Source organism: Oryza brachyantha, chromosome 1 (assembly GCF_000231095.2).
Source record: "Oryza brachyantha chromosome 1, ObraRS2, whole genome shotgun sequence".
In the NCBI taxonomy this organism is placed as follows: domain Eukaryota; kingdom Viridiplantae; phylum Streptophyta; class Magnoliopsida; order Poales; family Poaceae; genus Oryza; species Oryza brachyantha.
The window spans coordinates 18,684,318-18,702,122 of NC_023163.2; the positions used below are offsets into that span (position 1 = coordinate 18,684,318).

Consider the following 17,805-nt stretch of genomic DNA (forward strand, 5'->3'; position numbering starts at 1 on the left):
AAGTCACCTTGTTTGGCTCCATGATGTGACGGGTGGGACAATTGCCCAAGGACTCGTGTAAATAAAGCGGTAGCAACAGAGAAAAGACGATTGAATAGGTGTTTCACGAAAAGTCAGATAATATATTTAAAATTAAAATATAAATTATAAATAAAAATTTATATATATTAACAGTCTAGAAACCAGACCGAATAACTTCGCTGAGAAAATTTTAAAATTAACTGTAAATTTAATAAAAAAATTTAAATTCAAGTTTATAATTATAAGCATAATTAAAAACGACGTGTATCACTGACACAAAGAACACCTTGTTTCTTCTTCTTCCGTGTTGATCCTAAATCAACACGTGCTCATTTTCACACACACAACGAGAGCGAAAAACAGAGTAGCAAGGAGGCGGCCATGGTGACCCTCGACGGCGCGTCAACGCTGGCGCATCCATGGGAACCATGGAGCTTGCTCTACCAGCTCGGTGCAGCACTGGTGGCTCTGTGGTGGGCATGGCTGGCTCTCGACCGGGCCTGGCTCCGGCCGCGGAGGCTGGAGCGAGCGCTGCGGGCCCAGGGCCTCCGCGGCACGCCGTACCGCTCCCCGGCCGGCGACGTGCCGCTCAACGCGCGGCTCAACCGCGAGGCGAGGGCACGGACCATGCCGCTCGGTTGCCACGACGTCGTGCCCCGCGCGATGCCGATGTTCCACCAGGCCATCAAGGAGAACGGTATGGCATAACTAATCTCTCTCTCTCTCTCTCTCTCTCTCTCTCTCATCTGATCGTAGCTTTAGAATTTTGAGCTTTTTTAGTGAGGCGGAGAGGAACAGAATAGGTTACGTTAGCCCAGCGGATCGCCGCCGATGAAGCGAAGGAGGGGTTTCGGGCTCCTCGATCTCTTCTTCTACTCGTGGTAGGAGTAGGCAGGCAGGTCGGGCCTCTCCCTCGCTCCCTGTGGTTCGAGCGTTTATGTGCTCGAGTTCGCCGGAATCCGGCGTCGTCGTCTCGGCGGCGGTGGGAGGTGCGTCGTGTGTTGGGGAGTGTCTAGAAGCTCTGATCTGGCGCTTGGTGTGTCGTCGTCCAGGCGTGGAGGCAGAAGTTGGATGCGGCGATTGAAGCGGACGTGGAGCTCGTGTTGACTGTTGACTGGTTCCTACCGCTTAGAGGCAGCTCAGGTGGCGGCTGCTGGCTGCTGGCTGCTAGCTCACTGGTTCTGGCAGACAGCCAGCAATTCCAGCAGGATCAATGAATGTGGCCGTCGTAACCTGCTAAGCAATCCAACAGACAACAATCTTCGTGGTCGAGGCAATAGATCGAGCAGTACCAACATACACAGGGATACTCTGTTTTTTAGTTTAACCCAATTGAGTTTTTAGCCTACGTCCGACTATTTATTTTTTTAAAAAAAATACATGATTATTAATTATTTTATTGCGATAACAGTTTTATTTTTTTTAAACAAAGGGAGTATGAGCTACAATGGCATTAAAATTAGTGTCTCCAAAGAGTGGTCAGTCTGACACGCGCAAGGACTACACGATCGAATATATACACTTTACCCGAATAAATTTTAGACGTATATGGCATATAAACTTTATACATATATGCAAAATTATATATATACAAAATATTATAGATATAAAATATATATATATATATATATATCTCTTTATACATATAAAATAAAAAATATAAAAAAGTAAAAAATAGTTGTTTTTGGAAGTGTCCGCGCACGTGCTAAATAGATTTTTGGTCAAGAGAGACCATTGTTGGCTTGCTGCAACAAGAGAATGGCCATACCAACTTCTTTGACTTTGCTGGTGCTCTCTTGGACGTTGTTGTCTCCCAGTTCCTCTCAGTTGTTTAAGAACCAATTGCATTGCCACCATCCGAAATCTTGAGTGAACGAGGTAGAGGCACAGAAAAAATCTACCGATTAATTATAAACATCGAATTGTGTAATTTTCATGAAGGAAATCAAAGGAATAGCTGGTTTGTCAAACAGTGTGCATGTTAGTAGAGGCTAATTGATGGAACTGTTGAAGCATCACTGCTGCTCGCGCATTAATTCCATCTATTATTGATGTATGATTTTAGGGTTTTTTTATTATCATTGAAAAATATCTTTATGTATCAAAAATTTTACTATAAAATTTTGATACCTTGATGTACTAAATTTTTACACTGAAAATATAGCATCTCGAGGTATTTTTTAAGGATGTTAAAAAAGCTCATGGTTTTAACCGTAGAGCAACCTCTTTAGTTCAGTTATCTTCACATGCACAAGGGGTGTCTTAGGGCTTGTTCTCTAAATACTATTTTAAGGTGATGTATTGGGGAATCTATATGTATGTAACTTCTTTCGTATAGTCCTGCCGATATGGGTCTACGTGGTATGTCTATCCATAACAATGAAAATCTAGATTGGAGATCGTGGTCTCCTCGATGGCTAGGAGACGCTCCCGAGGTTGTGATGAGTCTCCAAAAAGTTTATGGTGATTTTTGCCTACGTCCATAAGAGAATAGATAATTGAGTGAGAACCAAGCTTGTTCTTGAAGGTTGCTCGGTAGAGCAAGCTTTATCGAAAATGGTTGCTTACTTGCTTGTGTCTAAGCTTAGATCATTGGTGGTCGCTTGAAAATAGGGTTTACTTTAGAAGTTCCTTAGAGATCAAAGCTCCATCCTTGGTGCTTGCTTGCTAAGGCTTGGGGTCGGGAGAGATCCCACTACTTGGTGTCCCTCAATAAAGAATAGGACCATTGGATCCGAACTTCAATGAAAAATTGTGTCTTGTACTCTCTTTTACATTATCTTTGTATTTTCCCTTGTATATCTTCATGTGCATCTGTCGTTGTTTACACCTTGGTTCACCATGGTGTTGTGGGCATTGTCCCTAGTTGCATCTCCTTCGAGAGTTCCTACCGTCGCAAATTCCTACCCATATGGTCAGAAGTTTCTATTCACCTTTTCTGTTGACAGAGAATACCCATCGGAAGTTCCTACAAATAGGATTGGAAATTCCTACAAGCTTTCAGGATAGAGAAGGCCGGTCGGAAGTTCTAGTATTGAGTGCTAATCAGTTGTGAAGTTTCTAAATTTCACAAGTCACCTATTAAGTCCCCTTTAGGCGATAGCAATGTTCTTTTAGACGTAGTCACCGGGTGGTGACAAACATGTGTCATTTCTAATCGTTAACATCGCCTCTAGTGTGTTGGCGTTAGAGACCAGGATGCTTTTTTACAAATAGCTCTTCAGTGACCAAAGTAAACAATCTCTTTGTAGAAATGAGGTTGCCAAGTTCTACGAATGCCAAATTCTTTTCAACTTCGATTCATCCTTCTAATCCTCTTGAACTAGACATGTGTTTTTATCCCATGTCTTCCATGTTTCAACTTTATCTTTCATTCGAGCTTACCCCATGGTTGGATAGTGTAAATTTAATTAGACATGCAAGGTAGAAGAATATATTTGTTTTACACCAGCACTTACTTTGGAAAAATATAAATGCAATACCTCAGAATACTCCTTGATGAAGTGTTACATGGTTAATTCAGTGTGCTTGCGGAACCCTTCCTGTAATACCATTAAGCATGTCGACATTGTCTTATGTTCCTATTGTAAATCTCTACCTGCCAGTGCTAGCAGGTAAGGATCAGATTTATGGGAAAGAAATATGTAATGGATGGGTGGTGAGGCTAACGAGTCGGCTACCTACCAATCAAGAGTTTTCACATAAAGCAATGGGTGTTTTTTGTTGTTGGGGACCGCTACCCAATAAGATCCCGTTTTGAAATGTGATGATACATCGTCGGTATCAGATCTACTACTGAAAACGAGATGATTACGACGAGGTATCAAACACGATACCTCCTCGGTATTAGATCTGATAGTGAAAACATGATGATTCCAACAAGGTATCAAACATGATACCTCGTCGGTATCAGATTTAATACTGGAAATGAGATGATTCCGACAAGGTATCAAACACAATAAATCATCGGTATCAGATCTGATACGGGAAACAAGATGATTTCGACGAGATATCAAATATGATACCTTATCGGCATCAGATCTAATACTGTAACGGGGTGATTCCGACGAGGTATCAAACATGATACCTCCTCAGTACTAGGTGATACCAGTACGGTAACATCTGATAATCAACTAGTAGTACCATAAAGCTATTGAATCCTTGTCGTCGTTGGTGCCATTGTCATCTCGTCGTCGTCAGACGCCAGTGGCTGCTCCCGGTAGCCGCCATTGTTGTCGTCGCCGAGTAAGTCCTCCATCGACTCACCCATGCAAGCTCTCTCCCTTTGATTCACGGGCCAAACCACCACCGCACATATAATCCATGCATGTGTGCATGCAGGAATGTCACTGCACGTGCAAGAAGGATGTGGTTATGTGGTATTTCTTCTCCATCGGGGCCACAAGTACCCAAACAGGTACGGGCCAAACCACGCCACCGGCTTCGACTATTGGAAGGCCACCGGCTCTGCACAAGCCGTCACCGTCTGAGCCGCTGTACTCGTCGCCGCCGCCGCAGCCGCCGTGTTGTATCCCGTCGAAACGGTAGACCGTGCTATAGTATTTCTGTATTAAATAAAAGAAACGATTAAATGTAGATAAAAATCGACAATATTAAATAAAAACCAGAGGATGTATAACATGTATCATACATTATACATATGCGTGCATGCACTCCACCCAAAAAAACAGAAAGGGAGAGGGCGAGGGGATTGATATGAATCAGCATGACGCAAACAAGCCCCAACCAAAAAAAGCACACCAATTCGACTCTGACCATGCTCGCTTCCGCATCGGTTTCTCTCCCTATGGCATGGCACAAATACCATTGAAACGGTATACCGTTCGGTAGCATTTCTATTTGTTGTTTGACAACACAAAAAGGCAAAATTGTCAATTTAATATGAAGTTACAATAGGCAATGATGCGATGGTAGTGACATGATATTTTCCTATTTATTATATTCTATATATTTAAACTATAGGGCTTTGGGTATTTTATTCTGACATTTACATTAAAAGCAAAATATTGATTTTAATTCAATCTTATTTACTAGCAAATTTATTCTTAGATGGTATTTCACATGTGTTTTTTTTCTTTTGACAAATATTCTTCTCGATTCATATTTAGTATGGGCACTTCTTTGTACGTTCGTTGTTACCACTTTAGTTTAATTCCAATTTTGGTGATTTTTGTTTTACTTCGTATTGGAATCATCATAATGAAATCAAATTACTGCTTTTCAAATGTTTGTGTTTCATATGAACTTTTTTAGTATTATTTTTTTTCCAAATTGAAGGTATTTCAACATTGACTCGGTATTGAATACGACCTACTCCCTCCATTTTACAATATAAGACTTTATAGCCTTGCACAGATTCATATAGATGTCACATATATATAAATTATATATATTCATCAATTAATGAATTTAGGTAAGGCTAGAAAGTCTTACGATACGAAATAGATGTAGTATAATTTAAATCCAAATTTTATATATTTCTAAATTGGATTCCACTCTGTTTTCAATATTATTTAATTTTTAATCTGAATTTCACATATTGCTAAAGTATATTTCTGAGTGGACTGTTTGATTTTATATCGGCCGTTATAACTTGGATCATACTTTTTTCTCTTATTGAAGTAATAATTTCATGACCTTGAAAATAAACCTAGAGGCTTTTTTAATTATCATTTTAATAAGACAAAAGATTTTCTTGCAGGCAAAATGTCAATCACCTGGTTTGGATCAGTGCCTAGGGTGACCATCACCAAGCCTGAGCTGGTGCGAGAGGTGCTGTCCAACAAGTTCGGCCACTTTGAGAAGCTCTCGTTTGGACGTTTGCAGAGGTTGCTGCACAATGGTGTGAGTGGCCACGAGGGCAAGAAATGGGCCAAGCACAGGAGGATCATTAACCCTGCCTTCCATCTAGAGAAGCTCAAGGTGATATTTCTTACATGAATACGGCAGTAGTGACCGGAGCTGAGGCTCCAGATGGGGATGAACCGGTGTTGTTTCAGACTAATTCTTCTTGCTCCACTTCCAGCGAATGATGCCAGCTTTCGCTGCGTGTTGCACGGAGCTGGTGGACAAGTGGGAAGGTTTAGCCAGAGGTGATGAGCCATATGAACTTGATGTGTGGCCTGAGATGCAGAGCCTGACAGGGGACGTCATCTCACGCGCCGCATTCGGCAGCAACTACCTCGAAGGCAAGATGATTTTCCAGCTTCAGGGAGAGCTGATTCTGCACGTCGGCGTCGCCATGAATAGGATATACATTCCTGGTTACATGTGAGTTCTTACCTTCAGTGTCTCTCGTTCTGCCCATTTACTCTGCAGATTCGTGAGAATGAAGTCTACAAGGACAAAGATTGTAACGTATTTGTGGTGCAGGTATCTGCCGACCAAATCCAACAGAAGGATGAAGCAGATCGCTGCGGAGATCGAGGGGATGCTGAAACGCATCATCGCAAAGAGAGAGCGCGCATTGAAGGCCGGGGAAGCAAGCAGCGACGATCTCCTCGGTATCCTGCTGCAGTCGAACGTGGAGCACAGCAAGGGCAATGGCAATGGCAATGGCAGCAGCTCGACCACCAGTCTCACCATCGACGATGTGGTCGGGGAGTGCAAGCTGTTCTACTTCGCCGGCATGGAGACAACCTCGGTGCTCCTCACGTGGACGATTGTCGTGCTCTCCATGCACCCGGAGTGGCAGGACCGCGCCCGGGAGGAGGTCCTGCAAGTCTTCGGCTCACGCGCCCCGGATTACGACGGCTTAAATCGCCTAAGAATCGTACGTAAATTAACCACAAAGATGCATGATGAGTGCAATGGTGTGTCTTCATGTCCTAACTGCGACTGGGTTTGGTTTTTTTGCAGGTGACAATGGTGCTGTACGAGGTGCTGCGGCTGTACACGCCATTGACGGCCCTGCAGCGCAAGACGTACAAGCCGATGGAGCTGGGCGGGGTGAGGTTCCCGGCGGGCGTGGTGCTGGTGCTGCCGCTGCTGTGCATCCACCACGACAGGGACGTGTGGGGGCCCGACGCCGACGAGTTCAGGCCGGAGAGGTTCGCGGAGGGGATCGCCAAGGCGTCCAGGGGCGGCAGGGAGGCGCTGGCGTTCTTCCCGTTCGGCGGGGGCCCGAGGACCTGCATCGGCCAGAACTTCGCGCTGCTCGAGGCCAAGATGGGCCTCTCCGTCATCCTGCAGCGCTTCTCCTTCGACCTCTCGCCGTCCTACACGCACGCGCCGTTCCCCGTCGGCCTGCTTCAGCCGGAGCACGGCGCGCAGGTCAGGCTCACCAGGCTTCGTCACTGATAAACACTCTATTTCAGAAAAGGGTAAACACGAAACACCTCCCAGACAGCCAATGTGGTGCAGGGACATGATATGCTCAGAACTAGTCAAACTACCTGCAAAGTGTGAAGCATATGAATAAGCGAAGTGTTTTTGGTTTGCTCGGATGTTTACAAAATTGGTGTAGCAAGTGCTTTTACGGGCCACTGGTATTATGCTTGTGCTAATGCTATGGTGCTATAATATACCTATAATATATTATAAAACAATAATGTTTAAAGTGTAATTTTCAAATATACATACATCAGATAATGGAAAGTTATCTGATGTAATTCAGCACAAACAACTCATGGAGTAGCTAGTAAAGCGATTATGGACCTCTACGAGTAAAGGGTTGAGTAATGCTTTTCTTTTAGGTGAGCTCTGCCTTTTCATTACGGTTAAGAAGTTTGAAACAAGGTTACAACCCTGGGTCGCAGGGTTAAGACAAAGTACGAATTCTGGGGTTACCCAGTCTACCAAGTGGTCATTATGAGTTGAATTCTCGCAGTAATTGAGAGACTGTATCCGCCGCTTCTCGAGGGGTGTTGCTGTAGTCATTGTCGAAGATGTGTGCGTTTCGATGCAGCCAAATTTCCCAAGCAGTGTAAACCACCATGCCATCAAATCTTTTCCGAGCATCTTTTTGGGAATTGGATCCTCTGACATTGTAAAAGCAAGTTCAATAGTATAGCTAACTACTAGCTCCAATTTATTTATGGCCAATCTAACAGTTTATGCATACAATAGTTAGCTATAAAACATAAATACATGGCTCCACATGTCACACATATTTTGTTTTGGAGTCCGTGTGTAGCTGGTTACAAATTAGTAGCCCATCGATCTCTCCTCTCTCTCCCCTCTTATCTATTTAAAATATGCTTATAGGTGGCTTATAGCCTGCTATTTTACCTGCTCTCGTGGTAGAGAATGAACGATAGGGTGCCATGAGAAGAATCTAAGCCATCCATTTCGAGATGGACAGCCAGATCTCTCTGCTACAGTGCGGCACAGTATAATTATTATTGCTTATATCTGCAGTCGTTTGCTACAGTAAATTTGCTACAGGAGCTTACCATTTTTCTTCCTGGTTTTCTACCGTGCTTGTCTGCCATTACCTCCAAATGTCAGACGATCTAAGTCCAAAAGAACTCGCATCCTAATCTCCTTCCACCACCGGAGGCAGTCCTCTTGGTCATCCGCTTGATTGGGGAGCCGTAGACCTAAACCATGCAATAGGATTGCCCAAGTCTATGTAGCATAAACACATGGTAGTATGAGATGTGAGGCTGTTTCGTTTGTCATCCTGCACATTGGACAGATGGCGTTGTTTGGCCAACCTCTTAGATGAAGTTTATCTGCAGCTAAGATTTTGTCGTGGGCGAGTAGCCAAGTAAAGAATCTGCATTCCCCTCGGCTTTTGCTTTCGTAATGTTGTACGTCTGTCTACGGGACACTACAGTGAAGTAGTTTGATGTGATTTCAGTATCTTCTGCACGGGTCCATAAAAGGATGCATATCCATACACACTATAATTTGAAAGAGTTAAAAAGAAGGGACTAACTTTCAAAAGTTTTTCAGTTTTAAAAAACTTGTGTATATAGTATAACTACATTGTAACTTGAGCGGAACTGCAAATAACTTATACGTAACCTGCATATAACTAACAAGAACAGACACAGGGACGGTCGGCTAGGTTCGCACACTGATCTGTATATTTTGAAAATTAAGTACATTTTTGGTAGTAGAGAATTTCTCCAACAAAATGTTTCAACTCAAACTTTTAAGAAATGGACTAAACTTTCTACTAAAAACATTTAAACTTCCAAGACATATTTTGAACGTCTAACTCAATTATCTACTTATAACAAAATTTAGGGATTTTAGATTAAAAACATTTCTCTAACGGATCTTCCAACGAATCCCCTAAGAACTGGATGTCCATTCCCCCGCAGCGGCAGATCAAAAAATATATTAGGAGAGGTTGGACAAAAGAGAACTGTTTCTCGCCTTTTTTTCCTTTTAGTAATACCAAAAATTTTGTTGCGAGAGTTAAGGGGGTCTTCAATGGCGCAGATCGATAGGAGGGGCTGAAGCTCCCCTAGCCCCAGTGGTAGATCCGCCCCTGATTCCCCAGTAATGTTAGTCTTCACAGGTTAGGAGCGACACTTACTCCTAATTGCAGGTCACAGCTCCTTCAGTAGAAAATGTTTCCGCCTCGATAAATAAATTGATTTTTGTTGGTAGAGTCCTATGGGCTCACCTTTTATGTTTAGGGAGTTAATTTTAGCCAACCTCTTGAAAGTATATTTTTTCACACGTTAAATTATATTCAAGATTCTCAAAAACAAAATTTCAAGGATATAATTTAGCCAATCTATTGGTAATGCTCTTAGAACCTATCACATCAAGAAGGGCTAGGGGTCATTGCGCACGTGACTCACATCCTCATCTTTTCGCTTATACTTATACTTATAATCCAAAATTTAAATTTTCAACATTAAATTTAAAGTTGATTTTAAAGTTTTTTCACCGTAGTTTATTTTGTTGTCTTGGTTTTTATATCACTAAGAACATGTATATAAACTTTTTATCCACAAATTATTTTTTGGTTGCAAATATGTCATTTGACTTTTTCCCTAAACAGTCAAGCAATCACCCCTTAATTCTTTGGCATGCACACAAGTATTAGCCCCCCACTTAGAGAGGTTCTTCAGTATAAATTCACAATTCCAATATGATACGATATTTATGAGTAAATTTCATGAAGCAATAGATATTTTGACCAAATTATAAATTTAAGGTAGTGCATTGTCGATACTAAATTTATCATAAGTACTAATTTAATGTAGTGTTTCAAAATCCTAAGTTATTTTAATAAATACATATTTTTGATGTTTACTTCCGTAGCATTGTTACTCTTATAAAGTTATACAAGTCATAGTTTTATGATAAAAATCTATGCTAAATATATTTTTATATGATATCTTAAATATGTAATTTCATGATAAATCTATAGTTTTAATACACACCCTTCACTAAGTATTTTTCTGACGTGTTATGCGATAGTTTATTTTTGGCTAGTAGTTTTCGGGTATGCTTGGTCTTTTTGACCCATCTTGCATTTTTCTAGGTAGGTATGTAAGTGGATTGATCCATGAACTCATATAGATTATTTTTATAAAGATTGGCCTGCTTAAAATGATTTATACGTGGGCTCACGGATCAGCCCACCGTAGACCGTGTCATGCCGTGCTTTGAGCCGGGAAGGGATTAGCCACAGATGGAGACGCAGAAAAATCAACCGAAAAGTCTCGCGGTTTGCCTCCGCGATGTGACCGGTGGAGCAATGGCACAAGGACACCAACCAAAGACGAATCAAAACCAACCTGTATCATCGGCATCACTGGTCATGGCGGCGGGCGTGTTGTTACTTGTTACGTCCACCCTTGGTCTCCTTTCGAGCCACTGCCACTGCCCATGTTTTTCTTCCGTCGATGCAACTTATTAGGAGTATATATCACATCAACACGCTGACACCGAGACACGTAGTAGCTAACACGCGACGAGATCGATCCAGAGGCCAATCTAGCTGCGCGCCATGGCGACCGTCGACGGCGCGTCGCCGGCCGTTGCATCGATGGAGCTTGTGCTCTACGCGCTCGGCGCACTGGCGGCCCTGTGGTGGGCATGGCGCGCGCTCGACGGGGCCTGGCTCCGCCCGAGGCGGCTGGCCCGGGCCCTGCAGGCGCAGGGCCTCCGCGGCACATCCTACCGCTTCCCGTCCGGCGACATGCAGGAGTACGTGCGGCTCGGCGCCGCCGCGCTCTCCGCGCCCATGCCGCCGTCGTCGTCGCACGCCGTCGCGCAGCGGGCGCTCCCGTTCGACCACGCCGCCATCAAGCAGCACGGTGCATACTACAGGCGCTCCTCCTAATCAGCTTACATATGCAAACAAAATAGAGAGAGAGAGATCAAACGGAAGTGTATGTATTGGCCTGCAGGCAATGTTTGCTTGACTTGGTTCCGATCGGAGCCGAGAGTGATCGTGAATGACCCTAAGCTTTTCCGGGAGATTTTGTCGGACAAGAACGGGCGGTTCGGGAAGCAGAAGTCCATCCTTTCGATCCAGGGTTTGTTCGCGGACGGGTTGACGAGCCACCAAGGCTCGAAATGGGTCGCTCACCGCAGGATAATCAACCACGCCTTCCATCTCGAGAAGTTGAAGGTGACCTTATTGTCCTGAAAATCTATAACAAACGAGCTTTTTTAATATCTTTGAAATGGTAATTTGCGGCCCTTTGGAAAGCATTTTAAAAGTATTATTCAGCAATTTAACTATCTTTAAAAGTAGGGCTCTTTTTCAGTACTCCTTACTAATTGCAGGTCATTCATCTATGAAGATCCAATGGTTGAAAAGTATCTTACTTCCTAAGAGGTAATATGGAATTAATTACCACAGAAGGGTAATAATGACTTTTGGCAGCAATAAACACTAAAAGAATTAATATAGAAACTTTGTAATTAAGAGCATGTTTTTGACAACACAATCAATTACCATTTATTAATATTCCATTATATAAATAATAAGCAAGTATTTCTACCTAGTTTGCAAAAAAAAAAACAAGTGTTTCAAAAGAAATAATTACATGCATACATATAAATAATTTTGGTGCATTACAAAATTGAAGTACCAAATAAAATTCTTATTTAATCTAGAAAATTAAAATTTGATAAAATAAATTTGAATTTCAACAACAAAACTCAGATCCTACTAATCAAATTCAATGTTTGAAAGCAAACAATTGTAGTTCTTGTGTAAAATTTGAACTTAAATATCATGATTTTAATATTGAACGTGTTTCGTTGTGTTGAATGCATGCATGCATCCTTGCTATCAATCAAACCATCAATCATGGTTCAATGCCAGCCTAATTATTTATTATGCTGCTTGTTTTACTCAAATCATGCATGGTCCCTAGTTTGTTTTACCGAACTGCCCCTAGGCAATAGAAGGCTAGGATCAATCCAAGGTATTACCTCTTGAGAGGTAAGTGGAGCACCTTAAAAGTACTAAGAGAAACAACGTTTAGTGTTTATTTTGAATCTCGATTTACTAAAATTTTAAGAGCAATTTCACCATACTTGAGGAGGTACTACTGTTTTCTATGTAAAATTTGGTACCACCTAGTACCTCATAGAAAACAGTGGTACATCATGGTATAGTATCTCCTCAAAGATGGAAAAAAATTCAAATTTTGAACGTAAAATTTAATACATAAAGATATTTGTTTAAGATGGGTAAATTAAACTGGTAAAAAACCTCTAGTATAAAAAATTTGGTGCCTCTAATATTATTAGGTATCGTGAGGTACCAATATTTTACGCTAAATATTTGGTAACTTAAAAAATATTTTTCAAGTATCATAAAATTTTCCATGACACACCATCAAAGCAATTTTTTTTCTTTGCACTCGTTGCTAGTCTTGTCATGGAATCAGTATATCATTAAACTGTAAAAGTTCTCTGATGACGAACGAACGGATTGCTTGATGCCTTGTGCAGAGGATGTTGCCGGCATTTGCTACATGTTCCAGTGAGCTGATACGTAGATGGCAGGATTCTGTGGGGGATGATGGTGTGCAGGAGATCGATGTCTGGCCGGAGTTCCAGAATCTCACGGGAGACGTCATCTCCCGGTCGGCGTTCGGCAGCAGCTTCAGTGAAGGGAGAAGGATCTTCGAGTTGCAGTCAGAGCAGGCGCAAAATGTTGTAAAGATGTCAAGAGCAACACATTTTCCAGGTTACAGGTAAGCCCGTATGGTATTTCAGCTGCTGTTGCTCACGTAAGTTTAGGCAGCTTGATTACATGTGACCGGCTAATTTTCTTATTATGCAGCTTCCTGCCTACAAAGCTCAACCGGAGGACAAAAGCAAATGCACGCGAGGCTGCAGAGCTTCTCAGAGGCATAATCACAAAGAGGGAGAAGGCAATGAAGGATGGCCATGCAGACAACGACGATCTACTTGGATTGTTACTGGAGACCAACATTAAGGAGAGCCAAGAAACTGGAAGCTCCAAGCCAATCATGACTACGGAGGACATCATCGGGGAGCTGAAGCTGCTCTACTTTGCAGGATCGGATACAACCGCGGTCTTGCTCACATGGACAATGGTCCTGCTAAGCATGTATCCTGAATGGCAGGACCGTGCCAGGGAGGAGGTCCTGTGGGTTCTCGGAAAGAACAGCTCTGATTTTGAGGGCATAAATCATCTCAAAGTTGTGAGTACAATTGTACAAATATACCAACATAAACAGAATTCAGGTTTTGGTTATTGCTTTCCCCTCTAATTAGCTCTGGCTTCTCTCTCTGTCACAGGTGACCATGATATTACATGAGGTTCTTAGGCTGTACCCACCAATCCTGCTCCTTAGCCGAGAGGCATATGAAGAGGCTGAGCTCGGGGGAATCACGTATCCAGCCGGAGTGACATTCGCGCTGCCGATCGCGTGCATTCACCACGATCCAGAGCTGTGGGGTGAAGACGCCGGCGAGTTCAAGCCAGAGAGGTTCGCGGAGGGCGTCTCCAGGGCGTCCAGGGACTCACCGGCGCTGTTCCACTTCGGCTGGGGGCCTCGGATCTGCGTCGGCCAGAGCTTCGCGCTGCTGGAGGCCAAGATGGCGTTGAGCATGATCCTGCAGCGGTTTTCGTTCGAGCTGTCGCCGTCCTACACGCACGCACCGTTCCCGGTCTCCACTCTCCAGCCACAGTATGGGGCACAGATTAAGCTCGCAAAAATCTGATCATTTTAGTGGCACTAGATTATCAAGGCATGCCAGCGATTGAGGCTGGCTTGATATGCAGCCTCTGCTTTTCTGCTACTGTTTGGGATGCTTTAGTTTGAATAAAGGTCGGTGACGGTGTTCTGACCAGTTGGGAACTACGTATATTGGACATGTTTGCGGGGAGATGGATATTGATCGCTCGGTTGGATATCCGCTGCTGTTTTACATATATTGATAAGATGATTTATCATAAGATATATCACTTTATAAATATAAAACTTTGGATTCGATTCATACCTATGGTAAAAAAAAATAAACTAAACTAAAACTAATATATGCACATTCAAAGTTGTTTTTTTATATTTTGTTATATCTATATTATTATAAAAAACGGTAACGATTCTTCCTATAGATTTCGTCCGTCATTGACGTATGCATACGTTAGGTTGACGTATGTGTCTGGTATTTGTCCAGATCGTATTTGTTACATCGTCGTTTGTGTCCGATCAGCAACGGCAACGACAAGGGAGTATTAGGCCCAACGAGGCCCACATCAGGTCAGGCCCATTGGCAGACCGGTCGGACGGAGGAGAGCGTGTTGTATATTAATTGGAAAACATTGGCAACCAGTCAAAGGAGAGCGAACACGAATAGTTACATCTCGTGTCGTCCGGTCCGGGTGTGATACCACTGATGACTGCATGCCAGCTTCAAATTGATTGCATTGATTTTGTTTCGACTTCGCTGTACATCTGTCTCCGTTGCGAGCGTAGGTTATGGGAACGTTCATCATGGAGTGGGAGAAAGGTGCAGAAATCTACGAAAGGCTCACAGAGCTGACTGCTTACTTGGGCTTTGATGGCTGGCTGGTAATCGCTTTCATGATATATATCTTGAGTTTGGTTTTTGTGTTCTAATAGATATTTTTTGAGGAAAAGCGCGATTTAAAAACTAGGATTTGTTTGACGATATTTTCTTAATCGCCCATCTTGTTCTTGTCCGTCTGCCATTGATATGAAATCATCTTTTGGATAAATATCGAGGTTAAACTTGACATACGATTCATCGATAACCTGAAAGAGTTTATCAATCATCTAACTAAGATTATGCATGTGACTGTTCATGGATCATTAGTCATATGGTGGGGCTGACAACTTGATATTTCCTACTGTATTATAAGAAGGCCATGTAAAACTTCGTGTTTTATGAGTTTGACAAAATTATCATGGTGTCTCTCTGTTGATGATACATCATTAACTATAGAAAAGATAATTAGTTATAAATATAATAATCTATGTCAGATTTAGGATTTAAACTTGATGGACAAATTTTTCTACCATAAGAAACCTACAGTTGGCCTATATCTTGTTCTGTTTCTATTATTGTTGTTTGCATTGTCTGCATACCAGGACTATGTGTTTCCGTTGGTACTTGTGTATATTCGAAGTATTTTTTACCCGTAGTATCGGACGGGTTATTTTCACTAACTTATAAATTCAAATCTGTACTTGATATATCTCATATTATCTATCGTGTCAAAATTTTAAACTTTTTTTGGAATTATTTAGATATCCCAAACTTAGGTGGTGTTTGGGATAAGGAACTTATTTTTAGTTTCTTGTCTCATCGAATGTTTGGACGCTTATTATAAATAGTAAACGTAGACTATTAATAAAACCCATCCATAATTTTGGACTAATTCGCGAGACGAATCTATTGAGCTTAATTAATCCATGATTAGCTTATGTGATGCTACGGTAAACATGCTCTAATTTTGAATTAATTAGGTTTAAAAAAATTGTCTCGCAGATTACCACTCATTTATGAAATTAGTTTTTTTATTAGTCTAGGTTTAATATTTCAAATTAATATCTAAATATCTGATGTGACATGTGCCAAAAAGTCTAAACAACCCCTTAGTTCCGTCGACAAGAAACAGTGGAAAAAGAGAGCGGATTAGTTGCCGAGATAACTGCAAGTACTGTCGCATTCCGTTGTTGCACGGCGAGCGTTCTGCCGCTGCCGACGACGTCCTAGGTAGAGGCCCCGAATCGGCGAATCGGCCGAACTTGTCCGGCTCTCATCGATGGACGACTCGGCTTCCTTAATTCCTTTCACATACGGATTAGTGGATCCGAACCCGAGCAGGACACCAAAAATCTTCCGATCCGTGGTACATATAATCGGGGGCAAGATCAGGCCGAGCGTTCCACGCCTCGATCACGACAAGCACAAGCTCCCAATTCACCGCCAAACCCAAGCCCGTAAACACAGGAAACTTTAATCATGCAGAGCGCAGCGAGGGTCGTCGCCCGGAGCGCGCGATCGGCGGCGGAGCGCTGCTGCAGCCGGCCACCGTCCGTCGTCACGGCGATGGCGAAGCCGGTCGCGGAGGATGCGGCCTCGCAGGCGGCCGGGCAGAGGTTCTTTGGAGGCTACTGCGTCGTCGTGTACAGCTGCCTGCTGGCCGAGGTGATGAGGCGGATCAATGGGCGCCATGATGAAGCTACGGCCGCCTGTTCGCTGGAGCTAATTACTGGAGACTACTAGTTGGCAGGTGTTGGCGAATTCGGGCATCCGACCGGCCATCGAGAAACGCTGCATTTGCATAACTGGTGTGGCGATACTGCTTTTTTTTTTTGGTACTATAGTTAGTTTTCTTGTGGAGTGCGATGTAGTTAGTTTGGCATAAATTTCTAGGGTTTAAGGAGTAAATGCATTACAAGATTAACAGTTGTTTCATATGCTTATTACATCAGAGTAAGTATAATGGTAAACTTTAAGTTAGCTATAAACATACACAGAGCGCATGGAATATAAAAGTGTGGGTATTGACTCTTATATACTACCTACCTAACTCCCTTAAAAAAATTCACCTTTTCGTTTCTGTGTCTAACGTTTGATCATCCCTTTTATTTAAAAATTAAAAAAATAGTCACGTATAAAATACTATTTATGTTTTATTATCTGATAAAAATAAAAATATTAATCACAATATAATTTCAATTAAGACAGAGTGAAACATCGTACTCAAAAATTGAAGAATAAACTTATTTTAGGACAGAAGAAGAAGGATCAAGTTATACACATACTACATGATAATAGATGCTAATGAATCTATTGATTTCACTTCAGTTTGTTTTTGTTTCACAATATAAGATATTTTAGAATTGATTAGATTTATATATATTTATGAATCTAGATATATACACACAAGATATACTAATGACGAATCATAGTCAAAATATCTTACGATATAAAATAGTTCAATTTAATGTATGAGTGAGTGGAAAAGATAGAAAAATGGTACATGATGTTTGGTTTTTTTATGAGAAAAGCCAAATGATATATTTTTAAATAAAAAATAATTGGTGATTAAAATTTTTATGTACGTATTTTTAACTATCTAAATGCCAAGGCTAAAAAATAAACTTCGGTAACAATAACCCAAAATCAACTTCAAATTTAAGTCTAAAAATTCAAATTTTGGTTTATAAGCATAAGCACTTACGAAAAGATCGGAGAGTAATCTTAGGTCAGTCTTAATGGAGGTTTTATAAAGATGTCATGTATATTAATTAGGTTACACATCAGCACAAAATAAAATATTTGCATAAATAGAGGGGATTAGTTTCATGGCCATGAAACCTTTGGGCA

The 17,805-nt window shown here is 41.9% G+C and overlaps 2 protein-coding genes across 2 annotated transcripts; both read left to right on the plus strand.

The window, feature by feature from the left end:
* Positions 1-343: 343 nt before the first annotated feature.
* Positions 344-7,658, plus strand: LOC102718032 (cytochrome P450 72A11-like). Its single transcript, XM_006644332.2, has 5 exons — positions 344-718; positions 5,744-5,964; positions 6,068-6,312; positions 6,415-6,814; positions 6,901-7,658. Exons 1-5 carry the CDS (start codon positions 403-405, stop codon positions 7,339-7,341), a joined length of 1,623 nt encoding a protein of 540 aa, XP_006644395.1. The 5' UTR covers positions 344-402; the 3' UTR covers positions 7,342-7,658.
* A 3,266-nt stretch (positions 7,659-10,924) lies between these two features.
* Positions 10,925-14,345, plus strand: LOC102718312 (cytochrome P450 72A14-like). The gene is made up of 5 exons (XM_040526628.1): positions 10,925-11,270; positions 11,364-11,587; positions 12,925-13,169; positions 13,259-13,643; positions 13,741-14,345. Exons 1-5 carry the CDS (start codon positions 10,961-10,963, stop codon positions 14,164-14,166), a joined length of 1,590 nt encoding a protein of 529 aa, XP_040382562.1. The 5' UTR covers positions 10,925-10,960; the 3' UTR covers positions 14,167-14,345.
* The last annotated feature ends 3,460 nt before the right edge of the window (positions 14,346-17,805 follow it).

Coding starts and splice junctions, on each gene's coding strand:
- LOC102718032 (XM_006644332.2), top strand. CDS start 403: ATGGTGACCCTCGACGGCGCGTCAACGCTGGCGCATCCATGGGAACCA. Junction 719..5,743: donor CCAGGCCATCAAGGAGAACG/GTATGGCATAAC, acceptor ATTTTCTTGCAG/GCAAAATGTCAATCACCTGG. Junction 6,815..6,900: donor GCTTAAATCGCCTAAGAATC/GTACGTAAATTA, acceptor GTTTTTTTGCAG/GTGACAATGGTGCTGTACGA.
- LOC102718312 (XM_040526628.1), top strand. CDS start 10,961: ATGGCGACCGTCGACGGCGCGTCGCCGGCCGTTGCATCGATGGAGCTT. Junction 11,271..11,363: donor CGCCGCCATCAAGCAGCACG/GTGCATACTACA, acceptor ATTGGCCTGCAG/GCAATGTTTGCTTGACTTGG. Junction 13,170..13,258: donor ACACATTTTCCAGGTTACAG/GTAAGCCCGTAT, acceptor CTTATTATGCAG/CTTCCTGCCTACAAAGCTCA.